This window comes from Ipomoea triloba, chromosome 12 (genome assembly GCF_003576645.1).
Source record: "Ipomoea triloba cultivar NCNSP0323 chromosome 12, ASM357664v1".
Taxonomy (NCBI): domain Eukaryota; kingdom Viridiplantae; phylum Streptophyta; class Magnoliopsida; order Solanales; family Convolvulaceae; genus Ipomoea; species Ipomoea triloba.
Genome location: NC_044927.1, coordinates 13,911,679 through 13,930,371, shown reverse-complemented (window position 1 = coordinate 13,930,371; position 18,693 = coordinate 13,911,679). Strand labels below are relative to the sequence as shown.

Here is an 18,693-nt window from a genome sequence, read left to right as displayed (position 1 = left end):
CTTCAAGCTATCTTCGAAGGTATGTCCATCCTTCTTTCCCGTGTTGATGATGCCAACAAGGGGGAAAATAAAGGGAAAAAGAAGGGGGATACAACAAGCAAGAAAAGGGCAGCAAGTGAACCAGCTGGACCACCTCCAAAAATACCAAGAATCATGAGCAAAGCAATGGAGGATGCTAAAAAGGCAGAAAACCTAAGGGTTCAGCGCACACTGGAAATGGAGAGAAGGAGAGAAGAGGACAGAGAAAGAAGACGAAAAAGACAAGAACAACAGTCAGAAGAAGAAAGGAAGATAGATCTTCTCATGACAAGCTTTAAGTTTGGGAACAGAGAAGACACTGAACAAATTCTGACCCTGGAGATATTCAAGCTGCTGAAAACCACTGGGATATCTACACACAACAATATGTCTCCAGAAGAATGCATTGCCTGGTGGAAAGATGGAGTAATTGATGGTGAGTTCGTGGGGGAAGCCTACAGGAACTACAGGCATCTAGATGTCACAGATGAATACTTAAGCCTGGTAAATCCGAAAGACCCCATCAAGACACGAGAAGCCATTAACAAGAAAAGGAAAGCCAACAAGAAGTAAGCTCTCGTGGTCCAAACTCCATCTTATTTCAATGTATTGATGTCTATGTTGTTCTTGATCTTATTTCTTTTAATTTTTTCTACTAAAACTCTGCTTTGTAAACATTCCCTTTTTATAATCATATATATCTTTTGCTGGGGGTGTTGCGTGAGTTCTATTATTCATGTTTTAGTAGAGTATTTTGTCAAACTTACCATATGCGCTGAAAAATAAAATCTATGTTAATTCTTTCTATCAAATCAGCCATATAGAGTAAGTATAAGTGTTGGCATCATCAAAAAGGGGGAAATTNGATATTCAAGCTGCTGAAAACCACTGGGATATCTACACACAACAATATGTCTCCAGAAGAATGCATTGCCTGGTGGAAAGATGGAGTAATTGATGGTGAGTTCGTGGGGGAAGCCTACAGGAACTACAGGCATCTAGATGTCACAGATGAATACTTAAGCCTGGTAAATCCGAAAGACCCCATCAAGACACGAGAAGCCATTAACAAGAAAAGGAAAGCCAACAAGAAGTAAGCTCTCATGGTCCAAACTCCATCTCATTTCAATGTATTGATATCTATGTTGTTCTTGGTCTTATTTCTTTCAATCCTGTCTACTAAACTCTACTTTGTAAACATTCCCTTCTTATAATCATATATATCTTTTGCTGGGGGTGTTGCGTGAGTTATATTATTCATAGTTTAGTAGAGTATTTTGTCAAACTTACCATATGCGCTGAAAAATAAAATCCTTGTTAATTCTTTCTATCAAATCAGCCATATAGAGTAAGTATAAGTGTTGGCATCATCAAAAAGGGGGTAATTGTTAGGAACATCATGTAATAGGTTTTGATGATACCAACTGTTAAGTAGAAATCCCCAAGTCTCGACACATAGGCAAAACGTTGTAAGTTCGACAAGTAAACCAAGAGCGAAAATACAACCGGGTAACTTTGAGCTCAACTCGGAAAATATTTTAGCTTGAAGTAAACTTGTTTGAACATCTTAGAAATCTCGTGTTGTAATTTCATAGATAAAACAAAAGAAGGCACGGGACAACACTGGAGGAATAAGGGTCTGCGAGACATCAACTAAGTCTCGAGACATAAGCAGAGTTCGAGAGATAGTACCTCTCGATACAACCATCCAGTTCGAGACATAAGCAGAGTTCGAGAGGTAGAGCTCTCGATGCTTGGGTTCGAGACATCAAACAATCGAGACATCAACCTTGGTCTCGATAAACTGACACTTCTCCAGTAATGCTGAATGACGGTAAGGAAGCATACTTAAAGTTTGGAGAAGAAGAATATCATGGAGATAGAGGTGCCGAACGTGAAGATTTCACAATGGGCGGAAATGGATGACACGTCAGATTTCCACCACAAACGGTCAAAAGGTGCACCAATGCTGAAGTGGTCTGATTCCCTACAAACAAGGAATAATGGGAATATAAAAAGAGTAACTTTTACCATAAGACGAAAGTGGAGCATGGACTCAAGAAAGTGAACTATGGAATATTCACTACAAGACAAAGAGGTTCAAGTTACAAGATCACCACTCCATGAAATATGCTGAAAATATGCAAGACCCATGATCAGTATGGGAGACAAATTTCAAACGGAATAATTTTCCCTCCAACGGAATTATTCCTCTACTCTCATATATAGGGATGTGAAGACACAAAACAAAAAAAGAAGGGAGTTCGGGGGAACAGAGTTAGAAAATTCGAAAGAGGTGTCTGACTAAAACGTTCAAGTGCAAGTGCTTATATTGGAATATCATTCTGATATTCAAAACAGCGAGAAAACACATCTTAGTGTTTAAGAGAGTTACAAAGCTTAAACTGTTATACATCTAGAAGGTGACCGAAGCTGCTCTACATCGAAGTTGATTCAACGATAGCTTGTGGTCAGATTGGAGCCTGTTACATTCAACTGTGACAACCAAAAACACCTTGCTTTGGATTAAGCAAGAGAGGTGGAGTAACCTGGCAGCTGTCCGAGTGAAAGAAACCTGAGGCTTGACGCGGGCTTGGTGATCAAAGGTCAAGTGCTCGAAGAGGTGGAATAGCTGGAAGCGGGGAGAAAGACCTTAGAGAGGCGGAGTAACCTGGGAGCTGTCTTGTGAAGATCCTGAAGCTTGACGCGGGCTTGGTGATCAAAGGTCAAGTGCTCGAGAGGTGGAGTAACAAGAAGCGGGGCGAAAAACCTGAGGCTTGAGGCGGGCTTCGTGATCAAAGCTCAAGCGCTCGATATTGTACTAAAAAGGGAAGTTTTTAGTGCAATCCTTCCAGGGAGTTTCTGGAAGAAGAGTGGACGTAGGTGGGTTGGCCGAACCACTTAAAAATCTCTCTTGCATTTACTTACTGCTTTTATCTCTCGCTAACCTCTCGATTGCACTACATATAAACACACCTCTCGAACTAACTCAAACTCGTGCTAACTAAAAGGGGATAACATTTCTGCTGCGCATAAAACTTTGTCTTCACCTCGTGAGGTATCGAACCTAAACATCCTAAGTTCAATACACACGAGAGGTCGAAAAGATTTGCAAAATCTTATACAAGTCTATTCACCCCCCCTCTAGACTTGTACCCCATCCCCTTGGGACCAACAAGATATTTAACTTTGCGGGAGGCCTGTGAGCCGTGGCCCGGAAGTTATTGAGATGTTTAACTTTGCGGGAGGCCTGTGAGCCGTGACCCGGAAATTATTGAGATGTTTAACTTTGCGGGAGGCCTGTGAGCCGTGGCCCGGAAGTTATTGAGATGTTTGACTTGCGGGAGGCTTGCGAGCCGTAAGTTATTGAGATGTTTGACTTGCGGGAGGCTTGCGAGCCGTGGCCCGAAGAGATGTTTGACTTGCGGGAGGCTTGCGAGCCGTGGCCCGAAGTTATTGAGATGTTTAACTTTGCGGGAGGCCTGTGAGCCGTGGCCCGGAAGTTATTGAGATGTTTGGGAGGCCTGTGAGCCGTGGCCCGGAAGTTATTGAGATGTTTAACTTTGCGGGAAGCCGTGGCCCGGAAGTTATTGAGATGTTTAACTTTGCGGGAAGCCTGTGAGCCGTGGCCCGGAAGTTATTGAGATGTTTGACTTGCGGGAGGCTTGCAAGCCGTGGCCCGAAGTTATTGAGATGTTTAACTTTGCGGAAGGCCTGTGAGCCGTGGCCCAGAAGTTATTGAGATATTTAACTTTGCGGGAGGCTTGTGAGCCGTGGCCCGGAAGTTATTGAGATGTTTAACTTTGCGGGAGGCCTGTGAGCCGTGGCCCGGAAGTTATTGAGATGTTTAACTTTGCGGGAGGCCGTGGCCCGGAAGTTATTGAGATGTTTAACTTTGCGGGAGGCCGTGGCCCGGAAGTTATTGAGATGTTTAACTTTGCGGGAGGCCTGTGAGCCGTGGTTATTGAGATGTTTAACTTTGCGGGAGGCCTGTGAGCCGTGGCTATTGAGATGTTTAACTTTGCGGGAGGCCTGTGAGCCGTGGCCCGGAAGATGTTTAACTTTGCGGGAGGCCTGTGAGCCGTGGCCCGGAAATTATTGAGATGTTTAACTTTGCGGGAGGCCTGTGAGCCGTGGCCCGGAAGTTATTGAGATGTTTGACTTGCGGGAGGCTTGCGAGCCGTGGCCCGAAGTTATTGAGATGTTTAACTTTGCGGGAGGCCTGTGAGCCGTGGCCCGGAAGTTATTGAGATGTTTAACTTTGCGGGAGGCCTGTGAGCCGTGGCCCGGAAGTTATTGAGATGTTCGACTTGCGGGAGGCTTGTGAGCCGCGGCCCGAAGTTGTTAAAATGTTTGACCTGCGGGAGGCATGAGTGCCGCGGCCCGAGGTTCTTGAAAATATTCCGAGAATACCATACACTTACCTAGGGGGAAAATAAGTAAATTTTACGAACTATGAAAATCTAGTTACTCCGTAACTATGTCGAAGAATAAAATGTCACGAGTCTTGAACCGTAAAGTGTGTGTGTTGTGGAATTCTCTATTTTGAGTTAAATAATGGGGATTCTCGGAAATGAAAGTGTTATATGCTGATGCCACTCTTGTACTATGCGATACTTTCTCTGTTGTTAATCTGGTTGCAGGAAGATTTCAATTTATGGGTAAAGCTTACAAATTTTTAAAGTAATACTATTATATTTCCAAAACCTTTGTTTACTTTCGAGTGACAATGGATTTCCTTACTTAGCCGTCGTGCTAACTACACTTCATTGTGATTTTTATCAGATGCAATCTAGTGTGGGCTCATGCAGCCCCGAGGACTCTAATCCATCAGAGTTTACGTTCCCCGTTTTTTATTATGACGACTATGTACAGTACCTATCAGATGGTGACCCGTATGCTCCCGGCTATGCTCCAACCCTCCAGTTCTGACTTGTACTCCTGACCCTGTTTCCACTCCTGTCTCACCAGCGGTACTTGTATGGTCTCCTACCCCCGTCGATCCGTGGTGTCCTATGTATGTCATTCAGGCGAGCTATGGGTTTTATCCCATGGAGGTTTTACCTGAGAGTGACCCCCTTGAGTTTGTCGTTCGCTACCCCTATCCGTGGGACCCCCCCCTTGAGTTTGTCGTTCGCTACCCCTATCCGTGGGACCCGAGTCCTGAGTTTGTCGTTCGCTACCCCTATCCGTGGGACCCGAGTCCCCCGGATTATCATGAGGAGTGGATGATGTACATCAACACTTGCACCTTCCTGGACCACATCACCTGGTTCGAGGGTGAGTGGCATCTCGTTTGGGGCACGTATACTGGCCCGGTGTACCACTCGTTAGACTAGATAGTGCCTGAGGTGGGAAGTCAAGTCTGGCCTTTTTGTGTATATATCTTTTGCAGCCATGCTAACTCTAAGATGGCTAGTAAGGTCGGGTCTAGCTCAAACTCTCTTGATGGGCTGTAACTAAACCATGGTACATGTTAGTAGCTAGTTTAGCTATTCTTTTGTTGATGCTATAAAAATGCATGTCAAGTTATGGTGGTTATGATGATATGGTACAGCTTTCTTATCTTTAGCCTGTGCATATGGAATGAATCCTATCTGTATGTGATTGGGTTTAGTCTAGGTTTGGCGGTAACTACTCCGGTGGTTCGGTATAGCCGAGTCGGGGTGTTACAGAAATACCTTTGTAACGATATAAGGTCCTGTCCATCTTGATTTAAGTTTCCCAGGAAACAATCGCAATCTGGAATTGAATAACAACACTTTATCTCCCTCAATGAATTCTTTGTTTTTCCTGATATGCATGTCGTGGTAAAACTTGGATCGTTCTTTGTAAGATCTGGATGTCTCGTAGGCCAACAAACGCCATTCTTCCAATTCATTCAGTTGAAACATTCGCTCCTGCCCTACTATGAATAGATCTTCATTTCGTTTTTTAATGGCCCAATACGCCTTATGCTCGATTTCAACTGGAAGGTGGCACGCTTTGCCATATACCAATCTGTATGGAGTAGTTCCTATCGGCGTCTTATAAGCAGTCCGGAAGGCCCATAATGCATCGTTAAGCTTGTCAATCCAATCCTTTCTATACCGAGCTACTGTCTTTTCCAATATAGCCTTAATATCTCTGTTTGCATTCTCAACTTACCCGGTAGTCTGAGGATGATACAGGACTCCTCCCCGATGTTGTATACCTTGCTTTTGAAGTAATCTCCGCATGGGTACGTTCCGGAAGTGTGTCCCCCTGTCCCTAATCACAATCCGTGGTACTCCAAATCTTATGAACAATCTCTTAAGAAATCTTGTTACACTTCTTGCATCATTGTTCCGAAGTGCTTCTGCTTCAACCCATTTGGAGACATAGTCCACTGCGATAAGGATATATTTGAAACCTTTGGAATCCGGAAATGGTCCTGCAAAGTCTAGTCCCCATATATCAAAAATTTCGCACGCAAGTATGTAATTCTGCGGCATCTCATCTTTTCCAGTGATGTTCCCAGTTCGTTGACATCTATCACAGTTTCTGACACAGATTTGAGCATCCCGAAATATTGAGGGCCAGTAGAATCCTGCTTCAAGTGCTCTCCTAGCAGTTCGGTTAGCTGAGTGATGGCCCATTTGATGGCATTCTCCAAGGATCTCATGTCCTTCAGCCTCCGTTACACAACGACGAATTATTTGATCCGCGCACACTTTGAAGAGATATGGTTCGTCCCAGAAGTAATATCGAGATTCTGCTATTAACTTCCTTCGGGCATGTGTATTCAAAAATTCCGGTAACTCTCCCCCTACAAGATAATTAGCTAGATCTGCATACCAAGGTGTGAGATAGAGACCCATCAGTTTTTCCTCTGGAAAATACTCATTCACTTCCCCACTCATATCCTGTCCTTTCTCATTCTCTAACCTTGACAAATGATCTGCTGCACTGTTTTCAACTCCTTTTCGGTCCACGATTGTCACGTCAAATTCTTGCAATAGCAAAATCCATCTGATCAATCTTGGCTTTGCTTCTGGTTTAGACATAAGAAACCTGATAGCCGCATGATCAATATGAATGACGACCTTTGACATTAAAAGGTATGATCTAAATTTATCTAATGCGAACACAATTGCAAACAGTTCTTTCTCGGTCGTGGTATAAGTTTGCTGCGGTTTAGTTAACATTCGACTAGCATAGGCGATAGTGTAACACCCCAATTTTCACATCTTGGATTTATTACAAAATCCTTAAAATATAATACATTGCGGAAGCATCTAACCAGCAAAAAAACTGGGGGTTACCGCCACGCTTAGGTATCTCTCCTATACCCAAACGCTAAGGCTAAACTTACAACATCGAATAACCACATCAATATTCCAACTTAATACATATGGAAATAATTCTTCCAGGGTGTCTATTCTAGGATAGAGTAGTCTTCAACCTCGACTCCCATCCTATTCTGAGCTCATCGGCCACAGGGGCCCACGCTAGACTGCATCTAATAAAGGACACAATGAAGTGTAGTTAGCACGACGGCTAAGTAAGGAAATCCATTGTCACTTAAAAGTAGACAAAGGTTTGAAAACATAACAATTTGAAAGCTTTATAAAGTTTTTCCCTTGATTTGAAAATCCACCTGCAACCAAATGATTCGTAGATAGCATAATAGTGTATATACGTTAAATCATGTAAAGCTTTTCTCATAGAAGAGATATTCATTTCCTCATTATTGTTTCAAATAAAATATGTGCCAATAATCACAACTTCCACATGTATGCACCATATCATACTCATAATCATACTCATACTCATACTCATCCTCATAGTCATAATTATCATCATAATCATATAAGCATTTAAATAGAAATAACCAGTTTTTACCATAATGAAGTTAAAGATATTCCAATTCACACCATAATTTCCTTCTCATTTCCATCATCTCACCACAACCTAGTTATTCCAACTAGGGGAAGCAGATCTAGGACCTTTAGTGTGCACACCCCTTGTCGGGATTCCAAGCCCGCAGGTTAGTCACTAGCTCTAGTAACCCTGATCTGTTTCTACAAGGTTACTCAACGTGGTTAACACCAATCATTTTGGGGCCCAATGTTTGTAATTCCATTATGAATGTTAAAAAGGAATATCCTCCAACTTCACACCGTGATTTCATTTTGTCTCATTCTTTACTTTCTCGCTTTATGCATTTTGAACAATATAGGTCTACCTTTGTATATATATATATATAAGGTTGTAAACACATATACATGTCTACTACATATATTCATCACAACATAATCGTATACTAGTTACCTCATATAATCATCCACATATCTACATATATTCATCATATACCACAATCACACCAATCTTTCATCTACTAAAATCTTTATATCCATACTTTATCAAGAAATTCATGAATATCATGGTGGAAAAAGGTTTTGGTGGACATAAAGATTACCTTATCTTCTTGAAAATGTTACTAACTTCCTCTAGACGCTCACTCTTCCACTTCCTTTGGTTCTTCACCGTAAGTTTTCATAAACATTTTCACTTGCCCAAAGGCTTTTCAAACGTAGTTCAAGTACGAGCAAAATTTGGAAGAAAACAAAGTTGAGAAAATACTGAACACAAGCTGGTCACTCATCGGATACTTATATATTTCTACTAACACTACATATATCCATTCCCAATACTTATTCCTTATCATGAATCTCAGTTCCTCTTACAATCCAATCATCATCGGTGATCCATAATCATGGTTCCACCATTAATTAATAATAGATAGTTGTCCTTGTCACTATCGTCATCAACAACTTTCACTATCATCAACACCATTATAACTTAAGGAAATCACACATCTATAAACAACACTTAGTCACCCATAATCCAACAATGAACCTTAATCATTCTTAAGCATTAATTATTGTCATTAGTAACTACTAACCTTGTAATCCATCATCGACAACAAGTCAACAACATTATAACATCATTATCAAGTCATCGAAAGCATTAACACCATTATTAACCATAATCCATAATTATCCATTAATCTAAACCATTAATTCATAATCACCGATTCATAACTCATGTACCATAATTATAGCATTATATATCACCACCATAATTATAATTCAACATCTTAGCTCAACAACATAATGACATCACCATTATCAATAACGTTATCCATCATTCCATCATCCTCATTTAATTCCATCATTAATCCAATCTTTAATCATAATCCTTATAAGCTCATAATCTTCATAACTTTCCTTACTTAGTAATAAGAATAATAGTTCCTAATCACCATTATTAATAATCACCACCCTTAACCATAATTCATAATTGATTTCAAACCTTAAATCACTAAACCATAACTCATCATTAGACCACAATTTCTCACATTCAACAACTTACCCATCTATAATTAACATAAACCTTTAGTCATTAGTCCAACATTATCCTCATCACTAGGCTTCAACGTGAACCAAATCACCAATCTATATCATATTCTTAGCATCCTCTCATTACTCAATAATCACCATAATTAATCCTTAAGTACTCTTAATCATTACCTTAATCCGCCATCATTAATTAACAAAATTCATTAAACAACCCATGATACTCATTCATCCTGAATCTATAATCATTCTCATAACCTCTTAGGTTCATTACAACCCCATCATCTAAACATCAATAATAATAATCAAAGCTTATACAATTTGATCTTACTCCCGAACCTACTGGACTCCACTGGACGCGCGTCCAGGGCCGCGTCCAACACGTTCCGCCTATTCTGGACAGTAATTCAGCTTGGCGCAGTCCAAAAGATTGAGCCGGTAAAAATAGTTCCCGAACTCTTTTTCACTTGAAATTTTTATGGTAGAACCCCAACTCATAGTACTTGATGTCCATAAAAAGTTTTGGTCACCTAGGTTCACGAATTAACACAGAAAATTCCATCTTTGCCCTTGGCAGTGTGCTGTCCGGAATTTTCTTCTCTCTGGACCAGTTTTGGAGAAAAATTCGAAAACCATACTTCCACTACTCCGATCATTATGAAATTTTATAGGCAGCTTCTACACTTATGGAACTACCTCTCTAAAAAAAAATTGGATCAAAATACCTTACCAATGTTTCCCTGAAATTCTCGGAAGTCACTGCCAGAGACTAGCTTAATTTCTTGTCAATATTTTCACAAGTATAAGCCTATATGGGCATAAATACAACATATACAAGCATATCCAAGCTATGAACATGTATACAAAAATATTCCCAAAGCTCCAAAACACCATGTTTCAACCAAATAATCAATTATCTAATTTCAAGTGACTAAACCAACTTAAGGGAATTCCTTACCTCCACCGGGTTACTAGTCCTCGTAGAAGACTCTTGGAGTTGATTTCCCCAATTTCACCTTAAAATCCTATGATTCCACCAACAACATATCACAACATACAAGAAATCTTAACTTATATTCAAGCTCTAGGAAGGATTATAAAGCTTTCTACCGAATAAAATTGAAGTCTTACCGAACAAAGATGATCTTGATGTGGAAAACCCTAGTTGTTGAAGCTTGAACTCAAGAATGAAGATGAAATATTCTCTCTTGTTTTCCTCTTGGAAATTTCGAATTTTTGAGGGGAAAATGGATAAAATTGAAGACTTAAGCTAGTTATATCATCTCTAAAATGATATAATAATAATACATGGTGAAAATTAGTGACATGTGTCACTTTCTAGTGGTAAGTAGAATAAATATCTTAGCTTATACTGACCGGGATTGAAACAGATGAATTCTCGGTAGAAAATAATCTAAATCCAAAAATTTTCGAAACCAAAAATTTATTCCAGTCTAAAACTCAAAATTGGGCTAGGTTCGGTACACCGCGAAATTCTGCGATGCTACGATCACAACAAATTTTCACCCTTATACTCCGTCCAATTTCAACTTAACTAAGCAGGAAGTTCATACTTAGTCCTAATATGCATAATCATCCATTTCCTAAGGAAATCCGAACTGAAAATTCGTCCTCAAAAATTTTACGGTTCTTGACCGGCACGAACGATCGCAACTTAATAACAACTATACTTCCTTATAAAAATTCCTTTGAAGCATCTGAAGATCATAACTTATGAATGTCAACACCTTATGATAAAATAATAATGTTAGGAAAATACGGGGTATTACAGATAGGCTAAAATTTCTTATCATTTTTCTGTCCTAGCACAACTCCAACAGCGAAATTGCTCGCGTCACACATCAACTCAAAGGGTTGATCCCATTTTGGTCCTACAAGGATTGGAGTATGTACCATGGCATCCTTTAAATTCTGGAATGCTCTCATTGCGTCCTTGTTTAATTCAAACATTGAGTCCTTCTCTAACAGTTTGGTCAACGGTCTTGCAATTTTTGAGAGGTCTTTAATAAATCTTCTATAAAATCCCACATGTCCCAAGAAACTTCTCAGAGATGTCACGTTGTGCGGTGGTGGTAAGGTTTCAATAACTGCTGTTTTAGCTCTGTCAACCTCAATTCCTTTTTTTGAAATTTTATGTCAAAGCACAATTCCTTCTGTGACCATATAATAGCATTTTTCCCATGATAATGCTAGATTCATTTGCTGGCATCGTTACAAAACTTTTTCCAAATTTCCAAGGCATTCTTCAAAAGTTTCCCCAAAAATTGTGAAATCGTCCATGAAAACTTCCATGAAATCGCCAATGAAATCTTCGAAAATAGCCAACATGCAACGCATGAAGGTGGCAGGGGCGTTACAGAGACCAAATGGCATTCTTCTGTAAGCAAATGTACCGAACGGACAAGTGAATGTTGTTTTCTGTTGATCCTCCAAGGCTACTGGAATTTGAAAGTATCCGCTCATTCCGTCCAAGAAACAGTAGTAACCGTACCCGCTTACTCTTTCAATCATTTGATCTATAAAGCGCAACGGGAAGTGGTCTTTACGGGTAGCTTCGTTGAGCTTTCTATAGTCGATACAGACTCTCCATCCGGTTATCTTTCTTGTAGGAATCTACTCCTTATTATCATTCTCAGTGACTGTGATTCCTCCTTTCTTTGGTACTACGTGAGTTGGACTGACCCATGTGCTGTCCGAAATCGGGTAGATCATTCTGACAGCCATAAGTTTGATCACCTCGTTTTTCACGACTTCAAATGTGTTCGGGTTAAGTCGACGCTGCGGTTGCGCCATAGGTTTGGATCCTTCTTCCAATAGAATTTTATGTGTGCAAATGGCTGGATTAATCCCCTTCAAGTCAGTCATCTTCCAACCTATAGCTTCTTTGTTTCTTTTAAGCACTGTTATCAGTTGTTCTTTTTGTCTTTCTGAAAGATCTGTTGCAACAACAACTGGTAATTCTTTCCATGTTCCTAAATAGGCATACTCAAGATGAGCAGGTAAAGGTTTTAATTCTCCTTCATGCATTATCTCATTGTCTTCCTCCCTATTCTCACTTTCATCATCATATTCCTCCTTAATTTCATCAAATTCATCCCCGTCATTTCCAACCATTCCCTCTAAGACTTCACCAACAAAGTTTATATTCTCAACAAATTCAGAGACACAATCACTATTAAGCAAATTAAAACGATCGACCTCTCGGTGTAAAGCAATATGTAAAGAATTAAGCTCATGCTCAAAAGTACTTTCATTATAACTTTTAGCACCTATGGGGCATTCCCAATTAAAATCATGCCTCTTAGCTTTAGGTACTTCACACAGATAATCAATTTCATCATGCACATAATCAAGAAAAAAGCATTCATCACCATCTAAAGGATATTTCATCATTTTAGTCACGACGAAGCTAGCAGACTCGTCTCCTACACGGATAACGAGTTTGCCTTCTCCCACATCTATTAAAGCTCTAGCAGTCGCCAAGAAAGGTCTGCCCAAGATGAGAGGAATCTCCACATCTGGGTCCATATCTAAGATTACAAAGTCCACTAGAAAAATAAATTTATCAACTCGAACTAGAACATCTTCCACTATACCCCTAGGGTATTTGGTGGATCGGTCAGCTAGTTGAATGCTCATGCGTGTGGGCTTAAGGGTTCCTAGATTCAATTGTCGATATAATGCAAAGGGCATTAGATTGATGCTAGCACCTAGGTCTGCCAAGGCTCTATTAAAAGTCGTTCCTCCTATATTACAAGGTATAGTAAAGTTTCTAGGATCTTTTAATTTTCTAGGCACATCCTTATGCAATATAGCAGAACATTCCTCTCCTAGCACAATAGTAGCAGTTTCAGCTAATCTCTTTTTATTAGATAGAAGATCTTTAAGGAATTTGGCATACCTCAGCATATCTCCTAGTGGATCGATGAATGGCATATCAATGTGTAATTAGCGTAGCATTTGTAGGAATTTGTCGTATTTGGCGTTGTCGATATCTGTGCGGAATCTCTGAGGGAACGGAAGTTTTGCTTTTGGCACAGGCGGTGGTTCTTGCATGACTTCTTTTCCTTTCCGAGAAGGTTGTGGTTGTATTTCTTCCTTCCTGAGTTCTTCTTCAAGAGCTCGTTCGGCTTGCGTTGAATTGGTGGTCTCCTCATTGTCCAGTCATGGCTCTTCCGTTGGAATGGATTGCGGTGGAGGTAGAACAACGTCTAGAAGTGCTCTCCCGCTTCTCAGTGTTACGGCGTTCACATCTGTTTCTCCTTGAGATTGGATCATTTCCATAATCTTTGCGAGTGTGCTCTCAACCGTGTGGAGCGGTGAGAGTGTTTCGTGGCGTAGTTCTTGAATTTCTCCCAGCATCTCTTTAGTAATGGTTTCTTTAAGTCTGGCATTCTCCTCCCTCGCTTCTTGGATGAAATCATTTAAACGTTGTTCGAGGGTGGTTTGGTTGTTTTTAGGTGAAAGAGGCTGCTCTAAGGAAGTAGAAGAATAGGCATGTGCATATGATCCGTCCACGTCCTCACCACGCGTGTGACGCGGCGTGGAATTGTTCTAGTGAGCTCCCACGCCAGCGCACACGCGTGTGGATCTCGTAGCAGGATCACAGCTCGCAAAAATTTCAGGATTTTGATGTTTTGGCTCGTCGCAATGCATTGGAGGGTAAAAAGAAGGTATCTCGTGAGTAGGAAGGTATCTCGTGAGTAGGATATCTCTGGGGTTGAAAATGTTGTGTAACGTACGCTTGTTCATGATAATAAATTGGTGGAGGAGGTAGTGAGTATGGGAAAGAAGGTAGGTAGGGAAAATGGTAGTTATGATGGTATTGAGGTGGTGGGTATGAAGGTTGGGGTGGTGAAGGATAGTAGGGATTTCTTCCGTATGGTATATGACTATGGTAAGATTGATCATTAGGGTGCGGTAGATCCATGATTCTATCGAAGAAATTCCTGCAAACAAATTTTCAGGCAAGGAATCGGAGCACAAGAGGTAACTCCTTTCACAGATTAGCTCAAATAGTGTGTGGTTGGGTGCGGAAGTGTAATTGGTAATAAAACGAGACAAAAGAAAACAAAGTAAACAAGTTATCCAAACGATTCAAGATAGTAAAACTTTAAATTCACCGTTTGCCATCCCCGGCAACGGCGCCATTTTGAACGATTGTTCGTATAGGTGAGTGGATAGTGAAGGTATGAGGGGTGTTAAAACGAAGAGTCATGAACTCCCCGAGTGTCGTATCTCTCGCGGATGGCAAATTAGAGAATATACGACTTTGCTACCTTGGTTTGTTTGAATAACGTTAAGATGGATCATGTGGATTTTGGTAAAAAGGAAATATTAAGAGGGCAAAGGTTAATGAAATAAAGAGTAAACAAAGGGAAATAAAGGCGGATGGGGCTAAGATGCCATGGAGATTGGTTTAAAGCACAAGGTAGAGTGTTGATTTCTTTTGAGTTATGGTTGAAGGAGCTTGGAACATTGTCTTGAGTGGCGTCACACTCAAGCTCCCAATCCTCAGTCGGTTGGGGAATTTTATCAAACACTTTGTCTACAAGTTCCCTCCGGATCTCATCTTCTCATATTGAGAGCGGGAGATGTGGGTAGTGGGCTACATCTCTTTGCGATATCTCGCCAAAGAGATGATCCTATACTCTTGGAGAGATCGGGGCCCTCGATCTAACATGACCATACAAAACATACACACAAATTCAACATTCCCCAAAGAAATCAAACCCATTCATCAAATCAGATCATGAACACCAATCATCAATTCAATCTAGCCCCTATCCTAGGGATTAGCCTCTCATAGGCTTTAGCAACATCAAAGCATCAAAATAGAAAAGCATATCTACAAGATCACTATATGAAGCAAAAAACTTTAAGGAAAAAGGAAAAGTAAGACGAAGCCAAAGAGAAAACAAGTCTTTTATCAAAGAAATTACCCAAAAGATCTTCAAGGCTATGCAGATCTAGTTCTCTTCTCCAAGAAGCTCCTCCTTCCCTCCTAATCCTATCTAAACCTAACCTAAAAATGTAGAATGGAAAATGTGACAAAAGACTCCTTAAACCTAGCTGAAATGTCCCTTAAATACTAAAACATCGCGCAGCTTTTCTGGTGCCGCCCCACGTCTACCACACGCGTATGGACTGGCGTGGACGGTTACTGGAATATTTCCACGCCAGCTCACACGCGTGTGAGGCTTGTGGGCGTGGTTTCTTCATTTTCGTTTCCTTTTGTTGTTTCCGGTTTGGTCTTCGTGTGCTCCCGTGTGGATTAATTCTTCCTTTCAATGATTTATGCTCCTTTTCGGTTGATTTCAGCCTTCATTCCTGTGGGAATTCTTCAAAACACTCCACACAGAACTCTTTTGCAATTTGTTAGTAAAATAGCATGTAAACACGTAATTGCACTCTCTAAGACTTATTTTTAGCAAGAAATTAACTTAGTAAGTTATAGATAAATAGGTACTTTTGGCGTCTATCAATGTACAATATAACAGACGCAGAGTGTTGCAAGAAAGAGGTATGTGAAAAGGTTATTTAATATACTCTTTATGTTGTAGAATTTTTTTAAATTATTTTTGTGACATTTTTTTTTACAAATTCAGAGTTGTGTTTATCTAATGATGACAAGATGAATTTGGCGCTAATTGAAATTGAGCGATTATTACAGTTGTACAACAAGACCTTGAGCGATTATCCTCAAATGCCAATTCCAAACTATGATTCAGAATGGCGATGTGATAATCGGCTGTTGTTTGCTGAGCTCAATTATGATCGTGTTGCATTAAGAGATGAGAGTGAGTTGATGGAAAAGCAATTGACTGATGAGCAAACTGTTGTATACGATACTATTCTACATGATATCCAGCAACAGAATGGGGGCCTCTACTTCGTATACGGATACAGTGGTACAGGGAAAACATTTGTTTGGAAGGCTTTATCAGCAAAAATACGGTCACAGGGTGATATTGTCATCAACGTTGCATCTAGCGGTATTGCATCTTTGCTTTTGCCAGGAGGTCGAACTGCACATTCAAGATTTGCAATACCGATTGGTGTTACCGAAGATTCCACATGCAACATCACTTAGGGCAGCCACCTTGCCGAATTAATTATCAAGTGCAAACTTATAATATGGGATGAAGCACCAATGATGCACAAACACTGCTTCGAGGCACTTGATAGGACATTGTGTGATCTCTTGCGGTTCAGTGATCCTCATAGTAACAAAAAAACTTTTGGTGGAAAGACTGTGGTTTTGGCGGTGATTTCAGACAAATTTTGCCAGTCGTCCCTAAAGGTTCAAGGCAAGATATTGTTTCAGCTTCAATCAACTCTTCATATCTGTGCGAATCCTGTAAAGTTCTTAGGTTAACAAAGAATCTAAGACTGAACAACAGGGAACCAGGAGTGGATATGCAAAAGGTTGAACAATTTGCGTCATGGTTAGCTGCTATCGGAGATGGGACAATGGGGGGGCCTAATGATGGTTATGCAAACGTCCAAATCCCTAATGAAATGTTGTTGCCATCCACTGGTGATCACATAGTCACAATTGTTGATAGCATATTCCCAATGTTCAAGGAGGGTTGTTGTCAGCAAGAATACATGGAAAGTCGGGCAATTTTGGCTCCAACACTAGATGTGGTCAATGCAATCAATGAGTATATGACTGATTTGCATGTCGCTGAAAGCAAGACCTATCTAAGTTGCGACACCGTCTGCAAATCTGATTCAAGTGATGGTATCCTAAATGATATGCACACTCCTGAATTTCTAAATGGGTTAAAAGCTTCTGGAATCCCTAACCATGCTTTAACTTTAAAGGTTGGCTCCCCGGTGATGTTATTGAGAAACATAGATCACTCGATGGGACTGTGCATGTAACACCCCGGCTCGGCTATACCGTACATCCGGAGTAGTTACCGCCACACCTAGACTAAACCCAGCCAAGACCAGACAGAGTTCACTCTAGGTGCACAGGCTAACAAGAAAACTATTTCACATCATCATCATCATTACCCAACATATCTTCATACATATATATATAGGTGAGCAAAAGGGGTAGCTACACTAACTACCAGAATATATACAAGAGTTTAATTACAACTTACTAGCCAGCTAAGTTCATCATGGCTACAAAAGATACATGTACACAAAAAAAAGGGTTCCTCCCATAACCTTTCTAATCAGTCATCCTCTTCTAAGGGGCGGTACTCCGGTTCGGAGTACGTCCCCCATACAAGATGCCAGTTGCCCGCAACCCAGGTGAGATGATCCAGGAAGTAACTAGGAGTGTACATCATGGACCACTCATCCCAATGTTGTGACACCCCCAACCTCACACAGGCTGAGATAGATAAAATCTCAACACAACAGCTGCCTAACTCAACCAAACAGAACATAGCGGAAGCGAATTTAAAACCTAAGGGGCGTCATGCCACATCTAAGTAAAAAAACACAGCCTAGATGCACAGGCTAACCATAAAGAACTGAACTGTATAAACGATAATCCTCAAATCATGTTCAGCATTATCCAAACACTAGTCAAGAGTTTATAAAGTCTCAAATGGCTCACAGGCCAAAGCGTAAATCTAAGAACATCACCACTATCTAAGCCTCCTCATACGGGTGTATCTCTATCGCGCTCACGCATAGACTTTAAGGCAAACCTGGAAAACATACAAAGAACCATTAGCAAAAGACTGCTAAGTAACCACCATTCACACCCGCAAGGAGATATAGATATACATAAGCTTGTAAATAGGTTTACACACCCATATAGAGTATAAACACCAACGAACTGTACAATAGTTCAAAACGGATACTCAACAACAACAAGCTGAACAAATCAATAACCAAGACTCAGTTGAACAAAGCCAATATCCAATAACGAAAGCATAATGCAATAACGAACCAACAACCGAGATACTAACTCAACCAACTCAACAAGAATAACAAGATATCAACCGAATAACGCAAAGGACTCACAACCACCCATCAAGAAAGAACCCAACTCCAACCTCCCAACCAAAACCAAGCCAACCACCAAACCAAGTCAAACCACATAGTCAGAAGTCAAGAGTCACGAGTCAAACAGGGGTGATGAGCCCAATCACAGGGACCGAAGTCCAATCACAGGGGTAATCAACCCAATCACAGGGACCGAAGTCCAAAGTCAGAAGTCAATAGTAGCACAGTCAATAGTAGCTCAACCAATAGTAGCACAGTCAATAGTAGCTCAACCAATAGTAGCACAGTCAATAGTAGC

The 18,693-nt window shown here is 40.6% G+C and overlaps 1 protein-coding gene across 1 annotated transcript; it reads left to right on the top strand.

Moving 5' to 3' along the window:
* Window positions 1–14,201: 14,201 nt before the first annotated feature.
* Window positions 14,202–17,309, top strand: LOC115999410. The gene is made up of 3 exons (XM_031239260.1): window positions 14,202–14,316; window positions 16,028–16,441; window positions 16,672–17,309. The coding sequence occupies exons 1-3, from the start codon at window positions 14,202–14,204 to the stop codon at window positions 17,307–17,309; spliced, it is 1,167 nt and encodes a 388-aa protein (XP_031095120.1).
* The last annotated feature ends 1,384 nt before the right edge of the window (window positions 17,310–18,693 follow it).